We start from the raw sequence: 22,814 nt of genomic DNA, 5'->3' as shown, positions 1-22,814 counted from the left end.
AGTATCTAAAGTTAACAAATAAGATAAAATAAAGCTAAAAACATAAAATACACTAAAATATGAGGACAAAATGGATGCAAAACTACCCTAAAATGCCTATATGAAATGAGTGTAACAAATTCCCCCAAACTCAAACCTTTGCTTGTCCTCAAGCAAATTAAAACAATTAATGCAATTTGGGGTGCCTTACCTTAAATTTATGAAAATTACCTATCCAAACTCTTAAACTTACTTTTAGTCACCAACAAACCGTATACCCACTTTCAAGATACAAAGAATTCAATCCTTACCAAAGTTATCACCGCTTAGCCTTGGGTCAACTATCCATATCATCAAGCCCAAACCAATCAATTACAAGGAATAATCATGCCTAAATAGACTATAGGGTAATCCATAAACTAAAGTGTCTCAAATAATGATGGAAGTAAATGAATGGATTAATGATATCCCAATCCCATAGGCAATTCTCCTATTCCAATCTCCACTAATGTAGCAAACCACCATCAAAAGATCAAAAGGACTTTCAAGGGTTGTAGTGGGGCTAAGGGGTGATAATGTGGCTAACAAGAAAGGGATAATGGTAACAAAATATGAGAATAATCAAATTATTAAAAGATCAAGACACACAAATTTTTTTTTTTTTTGAATCATTTTGGAGAAAGAACTTTACAACTATTCACCAATGCTAGCATATAATTTTGAAGCTTTTAGAGGGACTACATAAACAATATTGAATTTGAATTACAATTGTCCCTTTCAATTCTGGTTCAGAGGAAGGTTGGGGTGGAGAATTTAGGTCGAAAGGAACAGAGGGTACTCGTTTCCGTTTTCCGACAGGGGTTTTCTTGGGTCTACCTGCAGCCTTTTGAGTTTTGCCTTTGGTTTTCATTTGAGTAGGCGCAGGCTCAGGCATTGTTTCTGGGGAATGAGTTTCGAGAATTGGTGTTTCATTTTGCGGTTTAGTTTACGGCGAGAGGGGAGTCGGCGGAATGAGGGTTGGTGTTTGGTCTGGGGGTAGTGGTGGCAACTGAGGTGGTGGCGATTGCGGCAATGGCGGCGTTTGCAGTGGGGGCGACTGAGGTAACGGCGGACTGGGACTGGGGTTAGGGTTTATGGGTATAGAGGATGGGGTACCCATTTTCGATTGGATAGAGTATCGAGATTTTCGGGGTTTGGGTTTGTGGGTAGACCACATTTTAGTTCTCACCATTTATTGAAAAGAAAGAAACCTTTTAGCTTCCCGTAAGAATTTGCCGGAAAAAATAGCGTGGGAAGGGAGTCAGCGAGGTTTATCGGGAGTTTGAGCGAGGCTTTTGTAAAAATGGCGGAAATTTTTGAGTTTTTTAAAATGTGGGGCAGACATGTGGTAATATGGGTCATGCTTGGGGTTAAGCATAAGGTTCAGCAGAATTTGCTTAAGACTCTGCTTGACAAGCAACATCATCAGCAAGTTTCGGCAGGTTTTGGGAAAAATTTTAGTTTTACTTACCAAAAGCAGTCCAAATGCTATGGAATGCTGTCATGACCCTCAGCAATTACCATATACACACAAACACCATAAAATTTAGGGATTTAAGCTCATCATCTCGTAGAACTCATCAAACACTATATATTTCCATTTAGCTCATGCAAACATTTTTCAATTGAGGCACCAATTGTGACTACCCTTTTGCACACTTAATGAAATGATTTCCTTTCTGAACTTATACCAAAAGTACATTTCAGCAGCATTTGAGACAAGTTCCAAACATTCAAGAATTGTAGAAAGGACATAGAAATTTACCTTTTTAGCAGTATGAACAGTAGCAAAAAATCTGCAAACTGTAAAAACTAACAGCAATTCAAACAAAAATATGTAAATTCCTAACAGACTACAAAATTATATATACACTAAAAGGTAAAACTTAATAAACACTATTTTTGCACTTTAATAAAGCTCACATCAGTCCTAAATATCAAAATTGATCCTCATTCAAGTTGCATTTTCACATAATTTACACAAGATACAAAATTAAACACGTGCTATCAAGTAGATTGCAATATCAGTAATTTAGCACAAGTTTAAAGGTGTTACTGTTCACAGGTACTGGATAAAATGCAGAATTTTGCTTATACTTGCTCTTTTTCAATTCTTTCTTTTTGCTACAAGTGTTAATTTGCCCAATCTTCATGAATGACCTACAAAAGATAAACAAATGTCACTTTTGAGTTTAATGAGGGTAAAAACTAAAAATGAAATGAAATGAAAAATTAGCAAACTATAAAAGGATATGTTTGGGTTGCCTCCCAAGAAGCGCTTGTTTAAGGTCTTAAGCTTGACCTTCCACTCCAAATCACCTAAGTATCCCTGATTGGAGAACCAAGCCATGAAACCTCTACAATCTTTTGTGTGGGTTCTCCAACAATATAATGCTTTAATCTCTGCCCATTAACTTTGAAAGTCCCTGAGGTTTCATTGCCTATCTCAACAGGTCCATAGGGATATACTTTTATAACAGTGTAGGGCCCTGACCATCTTGACTTTAATTTTCCTGGAAATAACCTTAACCTAGAGTTGTATAGAAGAACAAAATCCCCTTCCTGAAATTCTTTCCTCCTAATATGCTTATCATGCCATCTCTTAGTTCTTTCCTTGTAAAGCTTGGCATTTTCATATGCATCCAATCTAAGTTCCTCAAGTTCATTTAGTTGCAGCATTCTTTTTTGTCCTGCAGTTTTTAAGTCAAAATTCAGTGTCCTTATAGCCCAATATGCTCTATGCTCTAACTCTAAAGGTAAATGACAAGCTTTCCCATAAACCAATCTAAATGGGGTAGTGCCAATAGGAGTTTTAAAAGCTGTTCTATAGGCCCAAAGAGCATCATCTAACTTTAGTGACCAATCTTTCCTCGAATTATTCACTGTTTTTTCAAGAATTCTTTTCAACTCTCTGTTTGAGATCTCCACTTGACCACTAGTTTGCGGATGGTAGGGTGTTGCAACCTTATGCTTCACTCCATATTTTTGTAATAATCTTTCAAATTGATGGTTGCAAAAATGAGAACCTCCATCACTTATAATGGCACGTGGAGTTCCAAATCTTGTGAAAATGAACTTTTTAAGGAATTTAATCACAACTTTAACATCATTAGTTGGAGATGGTATAGCTTCAACCCATTTGCTCACATAATCTACTCCAACTAAAATGTATTTGTGTCCAAAGGATGATGGAAAAGGTCCCATGAAATCAATGCCCCACACATCAAATAGTTCAACTTCCAATATATTTTGGAGGGGCATTTCATCTCTCTTTGAGATATTACCCATCCTTTGACACCTATCACATGCATTTACAAACTTCCTCACATCTTTAAACATGTGTGGCCAAAAGAACCCTGCTTGAAGAACTTTTTCTGCAGTCTTTGTCATGCTCATATGACCCTCATAAAGTGAAGAATGGCAATCTTTAATAACATTCCCTATCTCCTCATCAGCTAAACATCTTCTAATCAACCCATCTCCACATCTCTTGAACAAAAATGGCTCTTCCCAATCATAATCCTTCACATCAAAAAGAAATTTCTTCTTTTGCTGCCATGTTAGGTCAGGTGGAAGGATTCCACACACTAGATAGTTCACGAAATCTGCATACCAAGGGATTTTTGCATTCATGATTACTAACAGTTGTTCATCAGGGAAATAATCATTTATTGGGGGTTCTTTTCCCAAATTTTCTCCTTGTTCTTGCCTCAATCTAGATAGATGATCTGCTACCACATTTTCTACTCCTTTCTTATCTTTAATTTCCAAGTCAAACTCTTGAAGGAGTAGCACCCACCTTATCAATCTAGGTTTAGCCTCTTTTTTCTGAAGGAGATACTTGATAGCTGCATGATCCGTGTACACTATTACCTTTGACCCCACAAGATAGGACCTGAATTTGTCTACTGTAAATACCACTGCCAAAAACTCTTTCTCTATAGTAGAGTAATTTATTTGAGCATCATCTAATGTTCTACTTGCATAGTATATTGCATACACCTTCTTATCTCTCCTTTGTCCCAAAACAGCCCCAATGGCATAATCACTAGCATCGCACATTAACTTAAAAGGTAGTGACCAATCGGGTGGCTGCATAATAGGAGCAGATATCAAAGCTTCCTTTATCCTGCAAAAAGCATTCATACAATTAGTATCAAAATGGAATTCCACATCTTTACTCAATAAATTGGTAAGAGGCTTAGAAATCTTAGAGAAATCCTTGATAAATCTCCTGTAAAATCCGGCATGCCCCAAGAAACTCCTTACTCCCTTCACAGATGTTGGGGGTGGCATTTTCTCAATAATTTCTACCTTTACTTTATCCACCTCAATACCCCTGTTTGACACAAGATGTCCCAAAACAATTCCTTCTTGTACCATAAAATGGCACTTTTCCCAATTCAAAACTAAATTGAACTCTTCACATCTCTGCAAAACCTTAGACAAGTTAGATAAGCATTCATAAAAAAATTTACCATAAACAGAAAAATCATCCATGAACACTTCCATAATACCCTCAATCATGTCAGAAAATATGGACATCTTACATCTTTGAAATGTAGCAGGGGCATTACATAGTCCAAATGGCATCCTTCGATATGCAAAGGTACCATAAGGACATGTGAAGGTAGTTTTATCCTGATTATCTGGGTGAATAGGGATCTGAAAGAACCCTGAATAGCCATCCAAATAGCAAAAATAAGAATGATGAGCTAGTCTCTCAAGCATTTGATCTATAAATGGTAATGGAAAATGGTCCTTTCTAGTTGCATTATTCAATTTCCTATAGTCTATACACATTCTCCATCCATTCTGATCCTTGTAGGTATTAGTTCATCATTTTCATTTTTCACTACTGTGATGCCCCCTTTCTTGGGTACAACATGAACTGGACTTACCCAATTGCTGTCAGAAACAGGGTAAATGATACCTGCATCAAGTAATTTCAAGATTTCATTTTTCACAACCTCTTTCATATTTGGATTCAATTTCCTTTGTGACTCTCGAGAGGCTTTATGATTATTTTCCAACAAAATTCTATGCATGCACATAGAAGGATGTATTCCTTTAATATCATCAATGGTATAACCAATTATCCTTCAATGCTTTCTAAGAACTCTTAACAATTTTTCAACCTCACAATCAGTCAATTTAGCACTAACAATCACAGGATATGTAGAATTTTGACCTAGAAAAGCATACCTGAGATTTGTTGGAAGAGGTTTCAATTCAACCTTGGGTGCTTCACTTTTTTCAAGCTTTGATGATAAAGTTGTATCTTGCTTCAAGTCCCCAATCTTTTCAATATCAGCCATAGGCAAAGGTGGATTTCCTTCCAAAATTGTAGCATATTCTGCAGCTTCTTCAATCTCATCCCCTTTTTTGATGTTATGAACCAAACAAGCTTCTAAGGGATCTTTAGGATGTTGCCTTTTAAGCACTTCTCTGACCTCTTCATCTATCACATCAATTCTCAAGCATGAATTTGAATCATCTTTCTTTTTCATCGCTTGAAACAAATTAAATTCAACTTTCTCTTCCCCAACTTCTAATGTAAGCCTCCCATTTTTTACATCAATCTGTTATGTACCCGAGATAAGGATCGAGTTACGGGTCTGCTTGCAGGGAAAGATGGAGTAGGAGAGGAAGGTGGAACAGGGGTTTTCTTACTTCGACCTATGTTTATAATATTAGATTCATCAAAGGGAACCTAGACCTTTGAGTGTAAAGTACTCAAGACTAATTGATTTTCAAGTTCCTCTTCATTGATTATTATTGATTATTTATACAGATTGTAGGTAACAACCTTCACAATCAAAGGAATCACAACTTGATTACATGGAGCATAAATCTCCTAAAATAACTGAAAAAAATAACAAATTAAGAAAGAGTCAAAAATAACTAAATGCTGAACTAGTCTTCAATTTCCTGGATATTCACACGTGGCTTCCTGCGTGTGTAGCTTAGAATGGTCTTAACAATACTCCCCACCACCGAAAGCTTGTCCTCAAGCTTGAATTCTCGATATCTGTTGTTGATGTCTGAGACACGTTCCCAGGATGAGTCGGCAGGGTTTGTATTCTTCCAATGGATCAACACTTCATGTATGCCCGCTCGAATTCGTTGACCCAGAACAGTGAGAGGAGCTTGCGGTGCTGGGTCGTCCAAAGGAGGAAGGATTGTAGCAGCGATGCATGTCCGAATGGAATGGTTTGAGTGCGAAACATGGAAAGCAGGATGTATTTTGGACTCCGGAGGAAGCTGCAACTTGTAAGCCAATGTTCCAACCCGTTCAAGCACCTTAAATGGCCCATAAAACTAGACAGAGAGCATTTGATTTCTTCTTGTGGCAACAGTAAGATCGATAAAGGTGAAGGCGCAAGAGAACTTGGTCACCCACTTGAAATTCCAATGGCCTATGGTGGCGGTCATACTGAATTTTCATCCGGTTTTGAGCATCCAACAGGTGAGAGCGTAGATGCTGTAGCATTTCATCCCGCTGTTGGAGAACAACATCCACAGCTTCAATAGCACAGCTACCTGGTAAGTAAGAAAGGAGTCTTGGTGGAGGCCGACCATAGACTGTTTCGAATGGAGTGGACTTGAGAGCAGTATGGAAGCTTGTATTATAACAAAACTCACACGGAAGCTGATCACACCATTTGTGTGGTTGAGAGTGGTGAAGCACCTTAAATACATCTCGACGGCACGATTAGTCACCTCGGTTTGCCGTCCGATTGTGGATGATAAGCTGAGCTGAAACATAATTTCGTTCCACACAACCTGAACAATTCTCTCCAAAAGGAACTAGTGAAAGTAACATCTCTATCGCTGACCATAGACTCAGGCAGCCCATGCAATCGAAAAATGTTATCAAAAAATAAACGAGCAATAGTGATGGCAGTATATGGGTGAGAAAGTGCCAAGAAATGCCCGTACTTAGAGAACCGATCTACCACTACCAAGATAACATTTTTACCTTTGGAGTTGGGAAGCCCTTCAATGAAGTCTAGTGAAATATCCGCCCAAATCATTTGCGGAGCAGGCGATGGTGTAGTAAACCACTGGTTGCAAGGTCTGAGTTTTATTACGTTGGCAGACTTCACAAGCACGAACGAAATCTTGAATCATATGTTTCATGCCCCTCCAATAGAAATCCCTGGTAATGCGATGGAGAGTTTTCTGATAACCTTCATGACCTTGATTGTGTAGTGCTGTCATGACTAATGTAACCGAAGGTGACTCTGGAGGAATATAAACTCGATTTTTGAAGAAAAGGTAACCCTGCTTAAAGCTCCACACATCGATTGCGGTACCACTAATCGTAGTAATGTCAATTCTGAATATCCGAAAGATTTGTTCCCTTCGGATGTCATCAAATAAATCAAGTTGAGGCAGTGATATAGCATAGAGGCTGTGTTGGTCAACATCCCGGCGTGATAAGGCGTCTGCCACTGTATTAGCTTTGCCCGGTTTGTACTCAACTTTGAAATCGAATGGTAGTAGCTTACTCACCCAATGTTGTTGGGGCGAGGAGAGTGAAAGCTGTTCGAGCAAAAACTTTAAAGTATAATGATCTGTACGCACCACAAATTGCTTCCCCCATAAATAAGACTGCCAATGTCGAATTGCCTTGACCAGACCAATTAATTCTTTTTCGTACGCCGGAAGACTAATGTGACGGACAGCCATTGCTCGGCTAAAGAAGGCCACTGGCTTATTGTTTTGAAGCAGTACGGCGCCGATTCCTGTGTCAGAGGCATCACACTCGATTACAAATAAAAGATCAAAGTTGGGAAGAACCAGAATTGGAGTGGAAGTTAGAGCTTTCTTCAAGGATTCAAAGGCTTGAGTTGCGGCAGCCGTCCATTGAAAAGAATTCTTCTTTAATAAAGCTGTTAGCGGTGCAGCAATTGAGCCGTAATTGTATACAAACTTGCGATAATATCCAGTAAGCCCCAGGAAACCGCGTAGCCCTCGTGGAGTTGTAGGCTGAGGCCAATCGGTGATGGCCGAAATTTTTGAATTATCAACTTGAACTCCAACCTGTGAAATAATATGGCCAAGGTAGGACACCTGGAGTTGTGCAAACGAACATTTGGGTTTCTTCAGGACAAGCTTATGAGCTGCCAATTGTTGAAATACTTGGCGAAGATGCTGTAAGTGTTCTGCCCAAGAACTGCTAAAAACCAGAATGTCGTCAAAAAAAACCAGAACGAATTTGCGTAAATAATCCCGGAATACCTCATTCATCAAGGATTGGAAAGTGGATGGGGCATTTGACAACCCGAACGGCATTACCAGGAATTCAAAATGGCCATGATGTGTTCGGAAGGCCGTCTTTTCAATGTCCGGCGGGTACATGGCAACCTGATAATATCCTGCAAGCAAATCAAGTTTGGTGAAGAACTGTGCCCCTCCTAATTCATCCAGAAGTTCTTCTATAATTGGGATTGGGAACTTGTCTTTTATAGTTCTGGCGTTAAGCTCCCTATAATCCACACAAAGACGCCATGTCTTGTCGGCTTTAGGGACCAGGATAACCGATGAGGAAAAGGGAGAACGACTCGGTCGGATGATCCCTTGATTGAGCATGTCAGAACACTGCCTTTCGATTTCATCCTTCTGGCCATGTGGATACCTGTACGGATGCACTACCACCGGTTTGGATCCGGGTTCCAAGGGAATGCGATGGTCGCAGTTGCGTGCTGGAGGAAGGCCCTTTGGAGGTTCGAAGATCGCCGCAAATTCTGTCAATAAATTCTGTAATTGCAGATCAGGGTTGGATGCGGCCAGGAGAGAGTGCAGTTCTGGGCTCGCCTCTGATTTGGAATTTATTCCTCGCAACTCAACCAATTGGTTTCTGAAATAGAAGGACATCTGCATAATTTCAAAGTCCCACAAAATGGGTCCCAATGTTCTCAACCAATTGACACCCAACACTATATCAAAGCCCGTTAGTTGTAAAGCAAATAAATCCACCCTAAAGAAAATGGGGTAGAGATTAATTGTAGCTTTTTTACAAATACCAGGACTGTGCAATTGTTCGCCGTTGGCTACTTTCACCCTCACTCCCGCCGTGGCGTCGACATTCACCCCATTTTCTGAGAGTTTAGCCAGCGAAATAAAACTGTGCGTGCTCCCGGAATCAACCAGTATCAAGACCTGTAAACCATTCCAAACTCCACGCAAACGCATGGACTGAGAAGTTTGTGTTCCTGTGATGGCATGTAAAGAAATTTCTGGGGACGGGTCCAAGTCCATATCTTCATCCGATTGCAGTTCTTCCGCCAGATCGATGAGAAACAAACGTTTGCATTGGTGCCCTCGCACAAATGGCTCATCACAGTTGAAGCACAATCCCTTCTTCCGGCGGTCATCCATCTCGTCGGGAGTGAGCCGCTTGATTGGACGCGCTGTACGTGGTTCAGGTGGGTTTGAAGGTCGCCGGAAATCTCGATTAGAGGGAAGTCGAGAATTCAGCTTCCTTTCGTACAGGCGTGACATGCTCATGGCCGAAACCAGGTCTTGTGGTTGATGGAGTTCAACCTCCACAGCTATGTATTCCTGCAAACCACTGATATATAGTTGGATTTTTTGAAGTTGCGTTAGGGTACCTGCACGAGAAACCAGAGTTTCAAATTTGTTTTGGTAATCTTCAACGGAACCGGTCTGCTTCAGTTTTGCTAACTCGCCGAGCTTATTGCTGCGAATTGGGGGGCCAAATCGCTTGTTACACTGACTCTCAAAATCAGTCCAGGTGGGTTCGGGATTATCTTGAATCAATTGTAAGTACCACAATTGGGCAATTCCTTCTAGATGGATGGATGCTAGGCCAACTTTTTCCTCCTCTAGTGTGGATTGATGCTTAAAGAAGAGTTGACAACGACTGAGCCAACCCAATGGGTCTTCCAATCCGTTGTAGCGGGGAAAATCGTGTTAGTAGTATGCCCTAGAGCATATCATTTAGTATGTATCTTGTACATATTTTAATAATAAAAGGCATTTCCACTTTTCCGTTTACATAATATATTTATGTGTAATAGAAAAGGTCCATTGATATTTTGTTAGAAATATTATTCTTAAGTTGTTAAGAATATGAGTGACAATATTTCTAGCACAAAGTATCATAAATAGGTTCACAATCGAGGATACTTCATAATAAGGACATGACTTATCCAGAAAGATTGTATTCATGTTTGTTCCCAAGTTATTTATATGAGATATAAATAAGATGGAATGGTGAGTCTCATGCCATATAACAAACATGATAGGCACTTATAAATGATAAGTAGGCCGAACCGGTGACACTTATGACAAGCACATGGAGTTTACTCTTGTCAATGTTTTGTCATAAATCATATCGATGCACATATAATCTTTAGACTTGAGATAGCACAGTTATCTTGTATATAGGTAGTTTGAGTTTGATACTGCTTTCATACTTGTACTATGTATGGGTATATGGGCATGTGTTGGCTCCTGCTAGTTATATATGGAGGTAGGTGTTGATCAAGATGGAATCTGTTCCTCTAAGTAAATAGAGATAAAATCCTATGTTCATTTAATTGTTCTTGATGTTTCAAGTTCTGGCCAGACAGATAGATTTATTGAGAAAGAGTTTCTGATGAGAAAAATCTTTTAATCAAGAACTGGAATTAAAAGAGAACATAATATTCATAGCAAATGGAGTTTGACATAAACCATGACTCCAGCTTGAGTTGGGATTTTGTAACAGAGAGATTCTAGTAACATATGATTATAGGTTCATTTAAGGTAAATCTTATTACTAATTGGGTGGCCATGGCATGCTATGCTAGGTGTTAACCATGGTCTATGAGGTTCATAAAATGATTTAGAGAAATAATTTATGGTAAGAAAGAGTTCTGATGATATTAAGAGTTGATATCATGTCTCATTGCCAATTAGTGATGAGCCTAGTAAGTCACACACATACACAAGTTATCACCTATTTAAATATGATTTAATTAATTAATTAAAGAGTTTAATTGATTAATTAAATAGATTTGGTTTGCAATTAAATTGCAAAGTCCCTAGCATGACTTGAAACCAAATCTAGATTATTGGATGTGTAGTATAAATTAAATTTATATTTAAAGTGTTTAAATATGAATTTAATTGATGAGAAATTAATTAATAGAGATTAATTAATTAATTTATATTTGATATAAATTAATTAGAAGAAGAAAATAATTATTTTGGGTTAAGAACTCAAAATTAAGACATAGGGGCATTTTGGTCAATTCACAGTGTGACACGTGGCACCATGAGATGGTGACACATGGCATAACACATAAGCTTGCCAAATGTTTTTAATCATGTAAGATGATTAAAATCAAGATTAAATATAGGTTTGACACTTGGCACAATGTGATTGGGTCACTTAAACCTAGAGCTAATCAAAAGGTGACATGTGGCTAGGGTTTAATGTGTTAACCTAGCTATTTAAGTGGGGTTATGAAAAGAAAACACAACCAGCAGCCTCTCCTCTCAATTGTCACGCCATTTTGAGCCTCTCCAGCTATTTCTCTTCATCTCTCATCAATTCAAAGAGATTAGCCATCAATCTCTTGAATTAAGAACACTAGAAATTGTTTCTAGTGTCCTGTTTGCATCTCTAATCTCTTAAAAGGCAGAACTTGAATTTCTAATTAATAGAAAAGGCTTTAGAAGCTGTTCAAGGGCTGCCATAGGTGTTCTTGGTGTGGACAAGCTAGAGGGACAACATCGGTGTCCTCAAGACGAATCTCAAAGGCATGTACACGCGAAAGACATCAAGAGGTTAGTGTAATTGTTCTTGATTTAATCTAGGGTTCTAAAATTAATCTGATTAATTTTAAAATCTTAAATGGCAAATACAGATCCAAAAGCATATTAAAAGAGTTTTAATATGTTGTTTGTCATTGAAATCAAATAGATAAAAATAAATCTTGCATGCTGCATGTGACCCTAGGTGAAAATTTTTGAATTCAATGGTATAATCTTGTGTTTTTCACGCTTCCGTTCCTTCAATTGGTATCAGAGCCACTATATTTGCCATTTAGATTATTGATTATATAATTTAATTGTGTGTTTGATCATGAGATCAAGAGATTCATTGCTGGTTGGATCATGAGATGTGGCGTCACACATGGTGAAGCCACCAATGGTGGCGGCAACAATGGTTCCATGGGTGATTCAAGGTTTGGCTTTTAATTCTGCAATTGTTGTATGATCTAAGGCCTATTGTTTGACTAATTAAAGTGTTTAATTAGTAGTTTTAATCACACAATTAAATTATGATTCAAATCAGAATTTTAAAAAATTATTTGAATGTGATTCAAATCTGAATTTTAAAAGTTGTTTGAATGTGATTCAAATTTGAATTTTTAAAGTTGTTTGAATCATATTTAAATCTGATTTTTTAAAATTGATTCAATAAAATTCAGATCTGATTTTTTAAAAATATTTGAATGTGATTCAAATCTGATTTTTTAAAAAATGTTTGAATGTGATTCAAATCTGAATTTTTGAAGTTGTTTGAATGTGATTCAAATCTGAATTTTTAAATTTGTTTGAATGAGATTCAAATCTGATTTTTTAAATTTATTTGAATCATATTCAAATCTGAATTTTTAAGTTGAATATGAGATATTCAATTTAATTTAAGTATGTATGTTTTATTTAATTGTTAAATAGTGATATGCATGATGGATGATCATGGACTATAAAAGACCAATGTGATTGGATTTATTTCTTTTATGTTTCTTTGGGATTGTAAATTAATTAATTTATTTTAATTTATTTTGGGCATGTATTATTAAGTTTGTAATATTTTTGGGTTGTAATTTCATTTATTTAAGTTCTTGTAAATTCGCCTTGGTATGCCAAGGATTACTATGTAATATTGGATTGCAAGAAGTTTAAGGAGGTCAAGAGCATTGGTGGGACAAGTGAGAGGAATTCAAGATCAAGTGTTAATTATGTACTCCTTCAGCAACTCTTGTAAAAGAATGAATGAAATGCACCTAGGAATGCCCTGATTCAATTCTTGGTGGCTCGTAATTGAATCCCTTAGAAAGTCCATGATCATACCATATTTATCGCTTATCCATGAATGCATGAGATGTATGGGAATGTATGCAATTATATGATATATGCATGCTAAATGGATAATGTGCAAAGTGAGACCTTAATAGTAATTAGGATGGCTATAAAATCTTCCAAACAAATGATTAAGTTGGAAATGCTATAATTAAAGTAATTATAACATAAGCCCTCCATTGGGGCAATTATTTTAAGAAATTTTAAATAGTTGCATGAGATGCAATTAATTTAAGAGATTTTCTTAAGAATAATTGTTAAGCATGAGATGTTGTAAATATGTAAATGGTTTGGTGGCCAATATTGGATGTACCTGAGGACATTAAAATTATTTGCATAATTCTGGCTCAATGGGATCAACTTAACTAATGAAAGATAAGTCAATAATGGATGTACCTGAGATTTTGAGCATTAGGGGCTAGGTAAAGGATTGAACCTCACATGAGATGTGATGGGCAAGGAGTTGCTCACTTATAGTTTATTGTAATTCCAATAATGGATGTACCTGAGGATGATCAATAGAATTATAAGAATTCAATCACCCACTAGAAATCCATCCAACTAGGATTTCCGTTTTCTACTTTGGAAGTGTAGGATTCGCTAAGTTAGTGGGAGGACCAATTTGATTAAAAGACCATAATCATTTTGGTTAATTACATGATACATTTACTAATTAATCTGGTTATTTCTGCAATTAATTTTCTGATAATAATGAGCACAAAACAACCACCACCATCCAATATCCTTGCAAGCATACTTGATCGCAATAGGTTGACAGGACCTAATCTGTCTGATTGGCTAACAAATTTGAAACTTGTCCTGAACCTTGAACATATAGGATATGTTCTAGATTCAAATGTTCCTGGTCCCTTACCTCCAGAGGCCACACAAGAGGAACATGAAACTTTGGACAAGTGGAAGGAGCATGATATGAGAGCTAAGTGTTGCATGCTTGCTTCCATGAGTAATGAGTTACAGAAGCAACATGAGAACATGCAGAGTGCGAGTGAGATCCTCCTTCACCTACAAGAGTTGTATGGTGAGCACAGAGGAATGCTAGGTATGAGATATCTATACACTATTCCGTATGAGGATGTCCGAGGGATGTAATGTTGGGGATCATGTCCACAAGATGATTCGGCTGATTGAGCAGTTGGAACATCTTGACTTCAACATGGATTTCCAACTACAGACGGATTTGATCCTTCAGTCCCTTCCTGAGTCTTTTGGGAATTTTGTGACAAATTTCCATATGACTCAACAGGAATGCACCTTAGCTGGTTTACTCAACATGCTGGTTATTGACCAAAAGAATATGTTGGGCAATAAAGGAAAAGAGGTAGCTTTGGTTGCATCTTCTTCCGCTGGAAAGTCCAACAAGAAGAAGGGCAATAAGAAAAAGAAACTTCAGATTCCTGGTCCTTCCAAGAAAATAGCTAAACAGAAAGGGAAGACCAAAGTGACAAAGGCAAAGGAAAGTGTTTCCACCGCCAACAGAAAGTGTTTCCATTGCTAACAGAAAGTGTTTCCATTGCCGAAGAAAGTGTTTCCACTAGCAGTATAGCAATCTAAATGAATGCAATGCCATGGTGAAAACCAACTCAAGTTCAAAATATATTTGGCACTTAAGGTTATGTCATGTTGTAGAAGATAGGATTACAAAATTGGAGAAAATGGGGATTTTATCCTCATTGGGCTCTAAGCCTACTCCAACTTGTGAATCTTGCCTTCAGGGCAAAATGACTATATCACCCTTTGTTGGACAAGGGCTAAGAGCTGAAAATATTTTGGAGCTAATACATAGTGATGTATGTGGTCCATTTAAAGAAATGGCTAGAGGGGGCTTTCATTATTTTATTACCTTCTTGATGATAAATCAAGGTTTGGGTATTTGTATTTGATGAAATACAAATATGAATCCTTTGAAAAGTTTAAGGAATTTAAATCAAGTAGTAAATCAAACAGGAAAAATATTAAAGCTCTTCGATCAGATCGTGGAGGTGAATATTTGAGTACTGAATTTGATGAATACTTGAGAGAGCATGGCATTGTTTCTCAGCTGACTCCTCCAGGAACGCCACAACTGAATGGTGTATCTGAAAGGAGAAATCGTACCCTATTGGATATGGTACGTAGTATGATGAGCTATACTGATATGCCAATCTCCTTTTGGGGATTTGCATTAGAATCAGCTTTGTATATTCTGAATAGGATTCCATCAAAATCAGTTTCTTCCACACCTTATGAGATATGGCATGGAAGAAAACCAAGTCTTAAGCATGTTAAGATTTGGGGTTGTACATATTATATCAAAAGTCGAACACTGATAAATTGGAGACCAGATCAGAAAAAGGTCGATTTGTTGGATATCCAAAAGATAGTTTTGGATATTATTTTTATTTGCCTACTTCACAAAAGGTTGTGATAAGTAGAGATGCCACATTTCTTGAACAACAGTTTGTTCAAAAAGGAGGCAAAGGAAGGCAAATAGAGTTAGAATTGGAGAATTCTGACCAACCAACAGATCATATGGATATAGATCCATCTAGTCAACCAATACCCGTTGATGAAACATCTACAGCTGTTCCTCGTAGAACAACCAGGGTATCTCACCCACCAGTGAGATATGGTTTTCTTCATGAAGAAGAACAAGAGTTGTCTACTCATGAAGAAGTAGATCATGGAGATGATCCACTTACCTATGAAGAAGCTATATCAGATATAGACTCTTCAAAATGGATTGATGCTATGAAATCAGATTTTTATTCCATGTATAAGAATCAAGTTTGGGATCTTGTTGACCCACCTGAAGGTATTGTACCTATAGGGAACAAATGGGTTTTCAAGAAGAAAATTGGTTCTGATGGAAAGGTAAAGACCTATAAGGCAAGGCTAGTAGCGAAAGGGTTTCGCCAAAGGCAAGGAATAGACTATGAGGAGACTTTCTACTTTGTTGCCATGCTTAAATCAATTAGGATTTTATTAGCAATAGCTGCATACTATGATTATGAGATTTGGCGGATGGATGTCAAAGACTTTTCTCAATGGATACATTGAAGAAAACATTTTCATGGAACAACCTAAGGGATTTGAATCCCAAGATGGTTCCAAGGTATGCAAGCTAAAGCGATCCATTTATGGGTTGAAACAAGCTTCGAGGAGTTGGAACATCCGTTTTGATGAAGCCATTAAATCTTTTGGTTTTATCAAAAATGAGGATGAGCCATGTGTATATAAGAAGGTTAGTGACAGTGCTATCACTTTCCTTGTCTTATATGTGGATGACATACTGTTGATGGGTAATGATACAGGTATGTTGACGACTATAAAGGTATGGTTGTCAAATACATTCTCCATGAAAGACTTAGGGGAGGCAACCTATATTCTTGGGATTCGCATCTATAGAGATAGAGCGAAAAGGATAATTGGTTTATCACAAAGTCTATACTTGGAAAAGGTATTAAAGAGGTTTAACATGCTTGATTCCAAGAGAGGATTGTTACCAGTGAGACATGGTATCCATCTTTCTAAAGAGATGTCTCCAAAGACACCTGAAGAAAGAGATAAGATGGCCAGGATTCCATATGCTTCGGCTATTGGAAGTTTAATGTATGCAATGTTGTGTACTAGGCCGGATATCGCATATGCTGTTAGTTTGACTAGCAGGTATCAATCCAATCCAGGTTTGGAACACTGGATAGCTGTCAAGAATATCCTTAAGTACTTAAGAAGAACTAAGGATTTATTCTTGATTTATGGAGGTGGAGACTTGCAATTGGATGGTTATACTGATTCTGATTTCCAATCAGATATCGATGATAGAAAGTCTACCTCTGGATATGTGTTCATTTGTAATGGAGGTGCGATCGGTTGGAAGAGTTCCAAGCGAGCACGCATTGCAGATTCCACTCGAGGTGAGTATATTCTCGCATCGAGATCGCAAAAGAAGTCATTTGGATAAAGAAGTTCGTGACAGAACTTACGTAGTTCCTTCCATTGAGTCGTAGTTCCATTAATCGTGACAACAATGGAGCGATCATCTGAGCTAAGGAACCAAGGTCTCACCCAAAATCCAAACACATAGAAAGGCACTACCACGTTATCAGAGATATAGTTGGGCAAGGCGATATAGCCATGCAGAAAAATAACATCAGCTAAAAAATTCAGCTGATCCATTCACTAAGCTTTTGTCACAAGTTCAGTTAGACCGACATCTTGAGAAGATAGGTCTAAGATATTGTAATGAATGGCTCTAGTGCTAGTGGGAGATTGTTAGTAGTATGCCCTAGAGCATATCATTTAGTATGTATCTTGTACATATTTTAATAATAAAAGGCATTTCCACTTTTCCGTTTACATAATATATTTATGTGTAATAGAAAAGGTCCATTGATATTTTGTTAGAAATATTATTCTTAAGTTGTTAAGAATATGAGTGACAATATTTCTAGCACAAAGTATCATAAATAGGTTCACAATCGAGGATACTTCATAATAAGGACATGACTTATCCAGAAAGATTGTATTCATGTTTGTTCCCAAGTTATTTATATGAGATATAAATAAGATGGAATGGTGAGTCTCATGCCATATAACAAACATGATAGGCACTTATAAATGATAAGTAGGCCGAACCAGTGACACTTATGACAAGCACATGGAGTTTACTCTTGTCAATGTTTTGTCATAAATCATATCAGTACATATAATCTTTAGATCTGAGATAGCATAGTTATCTTGTTTATAAATGGTTTGAGTTTGATACTGCTTTTATACTTGTACTATGTATGGGTATATGGGCATGTGTTAGCTCCGGCTAGTTATATATGGAGGTTGGTGTTGATCAAGATGGAATCCATTCCTCTAAGTAAATAGAGATAAAATTCTATGTTCATTTAATTATTCTTGATGTTTCAAGTTCTGGCCAGACAGATAGATTTATTGAGAAAGAGTTTACGATGAGAAAATCTTTTAATCAAGAACTGGAATTAAAAGAGAACATAATATTCATAGCAAATGGAGTTTGACATAAACCATGACTCAACTTGAGTTGGGATTTTGTAGCAGAGAGATTCTAGTGCAGGTAACATATGATTATAGGTTCATTTAAGGTAAATCTTATTACTAATTGGGTGGCCATGGCATGCTATGCTAGGTGTTAACCATGGTCTATGAGGTTCATAAAATGATTTAGAGAAATCATTTATGGTAAGAAAGAGTTCTGATGATATTAAGAGTTGATATCATGTCTCATTGCCAATTAGTGATGAGCCTAGTAAGTCACACACATACACAAGTTATCACCTATTTAAATATGATTTAATTAATTAATTAAAGAGTTTAATTAATTAATTAAATAGATTTGGTTTGCAATTAAATTGCAAAGTTCCTAGCATGACTTGAAACCAAATCTAGATTATTGGATGTGTAGTATAAATTAAATTTATATTTAAAGTGTTTAAATATGAATTTAATTGATGAGAAATTAATTAATAGAGATTAATTAATTAATTTATATTTGATATAAATTAATTAGAAGAAGAAAATAATTATTTTGGGTTAAGAACTCAAAATTAAGACATAGGGGCATTTTGGTCAATTCACAGTGTGACACGTGGCACCATGAGATGGTGACACATGGCATAACACATAAGCTTGCCAAATGTTTTTTAATCATGTAAGATGATTAAAATCAAGATTAAATATAGGTTTGACACTTGGCACAATGTGATTGGGTCACTTAAACCTAGAGCTAATCAAAAGGTGACATGTGGCTAGGGTTTAATGTGTTAACCTAGCTATTTAAGTGGGGTTATGAAAAGAAAACACAACCAGCAGCCTCTCCTCTCAATTGTCACGCCATTTTGAGCCTCTCCAGCTATTTCTCTTCATCTCTCATCAATTCAAAGAGATTAGCCATCAATCTCTTGAATTAAGAACACTAGAAATTGTTTCTAGTGTCCTGTTTGCATCTCTAATCTCTTAAAAGGCAGAACTTGAATTTCTAATTAATAGAAAAGGCTTTAGAAGCTGTTCAAGGGCTGCCATAGGTGTTCTTGGTGTGGACAAGCTAGAGGGACAACATCTGGTGTCCTGAAGACGAATCTCAAAGGCACGCATACTGCAAAGACATCAAGAGGTTAGTGTAATTGTTCTTGATTTAATCTAGGGTTCTAAAATTAATCTGATTAATTTTAAAATCTTAAATGGCAAATACAGATCCAAAAACATATTAAAAGAGTTTTAATATGTTGTTTGTCATTGAAATCAAATAGATAAAAATAAATCTTGCATGCTGCATGTGACCCTAGGTGAAAATTTTTGAATTCAATGGTATAATCTTGTGTTTTTCACGCTTCCGTTCCTTCAAATCGAGCTTTGTGTACTTAGGAACAACCAAATGTTCTCCGGAAGATTCGGAATTGGTTGCACCCATCGTACCTTTTTCCTTGCGAGGACGGTGTTGGCTCTCGGTGCTGGAAGACGATAAACTGAGTTTGGTTGATTGCAGGTCTCGCGAAATTGCATCCAATTGAGCTTGGAATTGATCCATTTGTTCGCTGCGATTCTGATTCGCTTTTTGTTCAGAAAGTAATAGTTCAAACATTTTGTTTAACTGCTCCTGCGTTGAATCGCCCATAACTCCAGGCTCTGATACCAATTTGTTATGTACCCGAGATAAGGATCGAGTTACGGGTCTGCTTGCAGGGAAAGATGGAGTAGGAGAGGAAGGTGGAACAGGGGTTTTCTTACTTCGACCTATGTTTATAATATTAGATTCATCAAAGGGAACCTAGACCTTTGAGTGTAAAGTACTCAAGACTAATTGATTTTCAAGTTCCTCTTCATTGATTATTATTGATTATTTATACAGATTGTAGGTAACAACCTTCACAATCAAAGGAATCACAACTTGATTACATGGAGCATAAATCTCCTAAAATAACTGAAAAAAATAACAAATTAAGAAAGAGTCAAAAATAACTAAATGCTGAACTAGTCTTCAATTTCCTGGATATTCACACGTGGCTTCCTGCGTGTGTAGCTTCGTAATGGTCTGTTAACACAATCACAGCTCCAGCAGTAGCAAGGAAAGGTCTACCAAGAATGATAGGAATGTGTACATCCTCCTCCATCTCCAATACCACAAAATCCACTGGTATAAAAAATTTTCCAACTTTAAGAGGAACATTCTCAATTACCCCAATTGGAAATTTAATACACCTATCTGCTAATTGTAGTGAAATGGTAGTAGGCTTCATTTCTCCAATCTTCACTTTCTCATAGATAGACAATGGCATCAGACTAACACTGGCTCCAAGATCACATAAAGCCTTATCTATACTGATATCCCCAATGTGACATGGTATGGAGAAACTCGCAGGATCTTTTAGTTTGGGTGGAAGCTTATTTTGCAAAATAGCACTGCTTTCTTCCGTGAAAGCTACAGTCTCAAATTCCTCCAATTTCTTCTTGTTAGATAAAATCTCCTTCAAAAATTTAGCATAAGAAGGCATTTGTGCTAAAGCATCAGTGAAAGGAATAGTCACATGCAAAGACTTCAATACCTCCAAGAACTTCCCAAATTGTTTATCTAATTTCGCTTTCTGGAACCTTTGTGGGAATGGTAAAGGTGGCATGTAGGCTTTAGGTGTAACATATTTTGGTTCTTCTTCTTTGCTCTCCTTCTCCTTACTTCCTTTTTCTTCCACTGAATTTTCTTTCTCAGCTCCAATTCTAACTTCAGCTTCAGTTTGTTCATCTCCTTCTCTGTTTTTCTCTTCTTCAATTTTCTCTTCAATCTTTTTATCTCCATTCTCCAATATTTTTCCACTCCTTAATGTAATAGCCTTGCAATGCTCCCTTGAATTTTCTGGCTGGCTAGGGAGCTTCCCAAATGCTTTGTTACTTGAAGAGCTAGCTTGTTGAGCTATTTGATTCTCTAACATCTTGTTGTGTGTTGCCATTTGATCCACTTTAGATGCTAATTGAGAAATCATTTCTTGTTGACTTTGATGGCTCACAAGTAGAGTTTCAATCATAGCTTCCAACCTAGCTGTCTTGTCTGGTTGTGCTTGTTGTGGTAGAGGTGGAGCATGTGCATTTTGAGGTTTAGAAATTTCAGGAGGAGGACCTCTATTCTGCTGAAAATTCTGATTTTGTTGATATCCAGAAGATTGCTGAAAATTCTGATTTTGCCCTTGTCTACCTCCCCAAGAGAAATTGGGGTGGTTTCTCCATGCTGGATCATAAGTTGCAGAACATGAGTTACCACCTGGTCTTTGATTGTAGTTCCCCACATAATCCACTTGCTCACTTGAAAAATCTTGATCAAGTGCAGAAAAATCTGCTGCACAATTAACATTTGCAGCTCCAACTTCTACTGAATTACTAGAACCTCCGGCTGAAGAATCTACTTTCATGCTTAGCTTGTCCATCTTCCTTGTCAAAGCATCAAACTTAGCATTAATCATATTCATGGCATCAAGCTCAAACATACCAGCTGGTTTCTTGATTTCATTCCTCTCACAACTCCATTGGTAGTTGTTATAAGCAATTTTATCCAGAGCAGAAAAAGCTTCATCTCCAGATTTCTCCATAAGATCACCTCCAAAAGATGCATCAATTGTACTTCTAATAGCTGGTGAAACTCCATTGTAAAAGTGTTGAACAAGCATCCACTTAGGAATCCCATGATGTGGACATCTCCTTTGCAAATCCTTGTACCTCTCCCATGTTTCATACAAGCTCTCATCATCTCTAGGTTTGAAAGAAGTTAGCTCATTTCTTAGCTTAGCTGTCTTGCTTGGTGGAAAATATTGAGCTAAAAATGCTTGAGAAAGTTCATCCCATATTGTGATAGAACCCGGTGGCAAAGAATGTAACCACTCTCGAGCTCGGTCCTTTAGAGAAAAAGGAAATAATCTGAGTCGAATTGCATCATCAGAAACTCCATTTATCTTCAACATATCACTGATCTCAAGAAAGTGTGCTAGATGCACATGTGGACTTTCACTTGGATTTCCTCCAAAATGTTATTGCTGTACCATCTGACAAAGAGCAGGCTTCAGTTCAAAATTATTAGCTTCTACTCTTGGTCTTGTGATACTTGGCATGAAATCCCCAATGTTAGGATAGGCATGATCCTTTATAGAGCGGTTGTTATTGTTGTTGGCCATTTCTTCTTGTAATTCCTCTTGCTCTTGTGCTCTTTCTTGTTGTTGTTGAGCTTTAATTTCAGCTTTTCTCCTCTTAGATTCTGCTCTTAAAGCTTTTGCTGTCTTTTCTATTTCTGGATCAAAGAATAGATTGATTTCTTTACTTTTTGTCCTTCTCATAAAATAAAGCACCTGAAAAACAAAATAAACAAATTCTCAAAGTAAAATGGTAAAAAGAAAATAAAATAAAGTGCCCAAATTAACCAAACAAACAATTGTTCAATATCAAACAAAAATCAATTCCCCGGCAATGGCGCCAAAAACTTGATGTGACTAATCCGCAAGTATACGAGTCGTCTCAAGTAATAAAGTGATGAATCAAGTATCGTTCCCACGAGGATTTGCTGTTTGATGACCAAACCATGAATGAAGCGATTATTTGGGCTAATGATTAATGAATAAATGATAAATATAATTGAGCAAGGTAAATTGATTAATCTAATTGAAATGGGTAAGGAGCAAACAAATAAA

General features: G+C 37.1%; 1 protein-coding gene and 1 non-coding gene across 2 annotated transcripts; one reads left to right on the top strand and one right to left on the bottom strand.

Moving 5' to 3' along the window:
- Positions 1–5,934: 5,934 nt before the first annotated feature.
- LOC131182808 (uncharacterized) lies at positions 5,935–19,765 on the bottom strand. Its single transcript, XM_058152117.1, has 4 exons — positions 19,567–19,765; positions 7,113–9,929; positions 6,422–6,561; positions 5,935–6,321 (listed from the first exon to the last, which is right to left on the bottom strand). The coding sequence occupies exons 1-4, from the start codon at positions 19,763–19,765 to the stop codon at positions 5,935–5,937; spliced, it is 3,543 nt and encodes a 1,180-aa protein (XP_058008100.1).
- A 2,048-nt stretch (positions 19,766–21,813) lies between these two features.
- On the top strand, positions 21,814–21,920 carry LOC131183747 (small nucleolar RNA R71). The gene has a single exon (XR_009151771.1). It is a non-coding gene; the product is annotated as a small nucleolar RNA R71 (small nucleolar RNA).
- Positions 21,921–22,814: the final 894 nt, after the last annotated feature.

Source organism: Hevea brasiliensis, chromosome 9, assembly GCF_030052815.1.
Source record: "Hevea brasiliensis isolate MT/VB/25A 57/8 chromosome 9, ASM3005281v1, whole genome shotgun sequence".
Taxonomy (NCBI): domain Eukaryota; kingdom Viridiplantae; phylum Streptophyta; class Magnoliopsida; order Malpighiales; family Euphorbiaceae; genus Hevea; species Hevea brasiliensis.
This window is presented reverse-complemented; position numbering and strand designations above follow the sequence as displayed.

Bases quoted from the DNA above. Each gene is read 5' to 3' on its own strand.
- LOC131182808 (XM_058152117.1), bottom strand. From the start codon at position 19,765: ATGGGCGATTCAACGCAGGAGCAGTTAAACAAAATGTTTGAACTATTA. The intron at 9,930-19,566 runs GTACGATGGGTG...ACGGATTGGAAG, and splicing joins CCGTCCTCGCAAGGAAAAAG to ACCCATTGGGTTGGCTCAGT. The intron at 6,562-7,112 runs GTAATAAAACTC...CTTACTTACCAG, and splicing joins TGCTTGTGAAGTCTGCCAAC to GTAGCTGTGCTATTGAAGCT.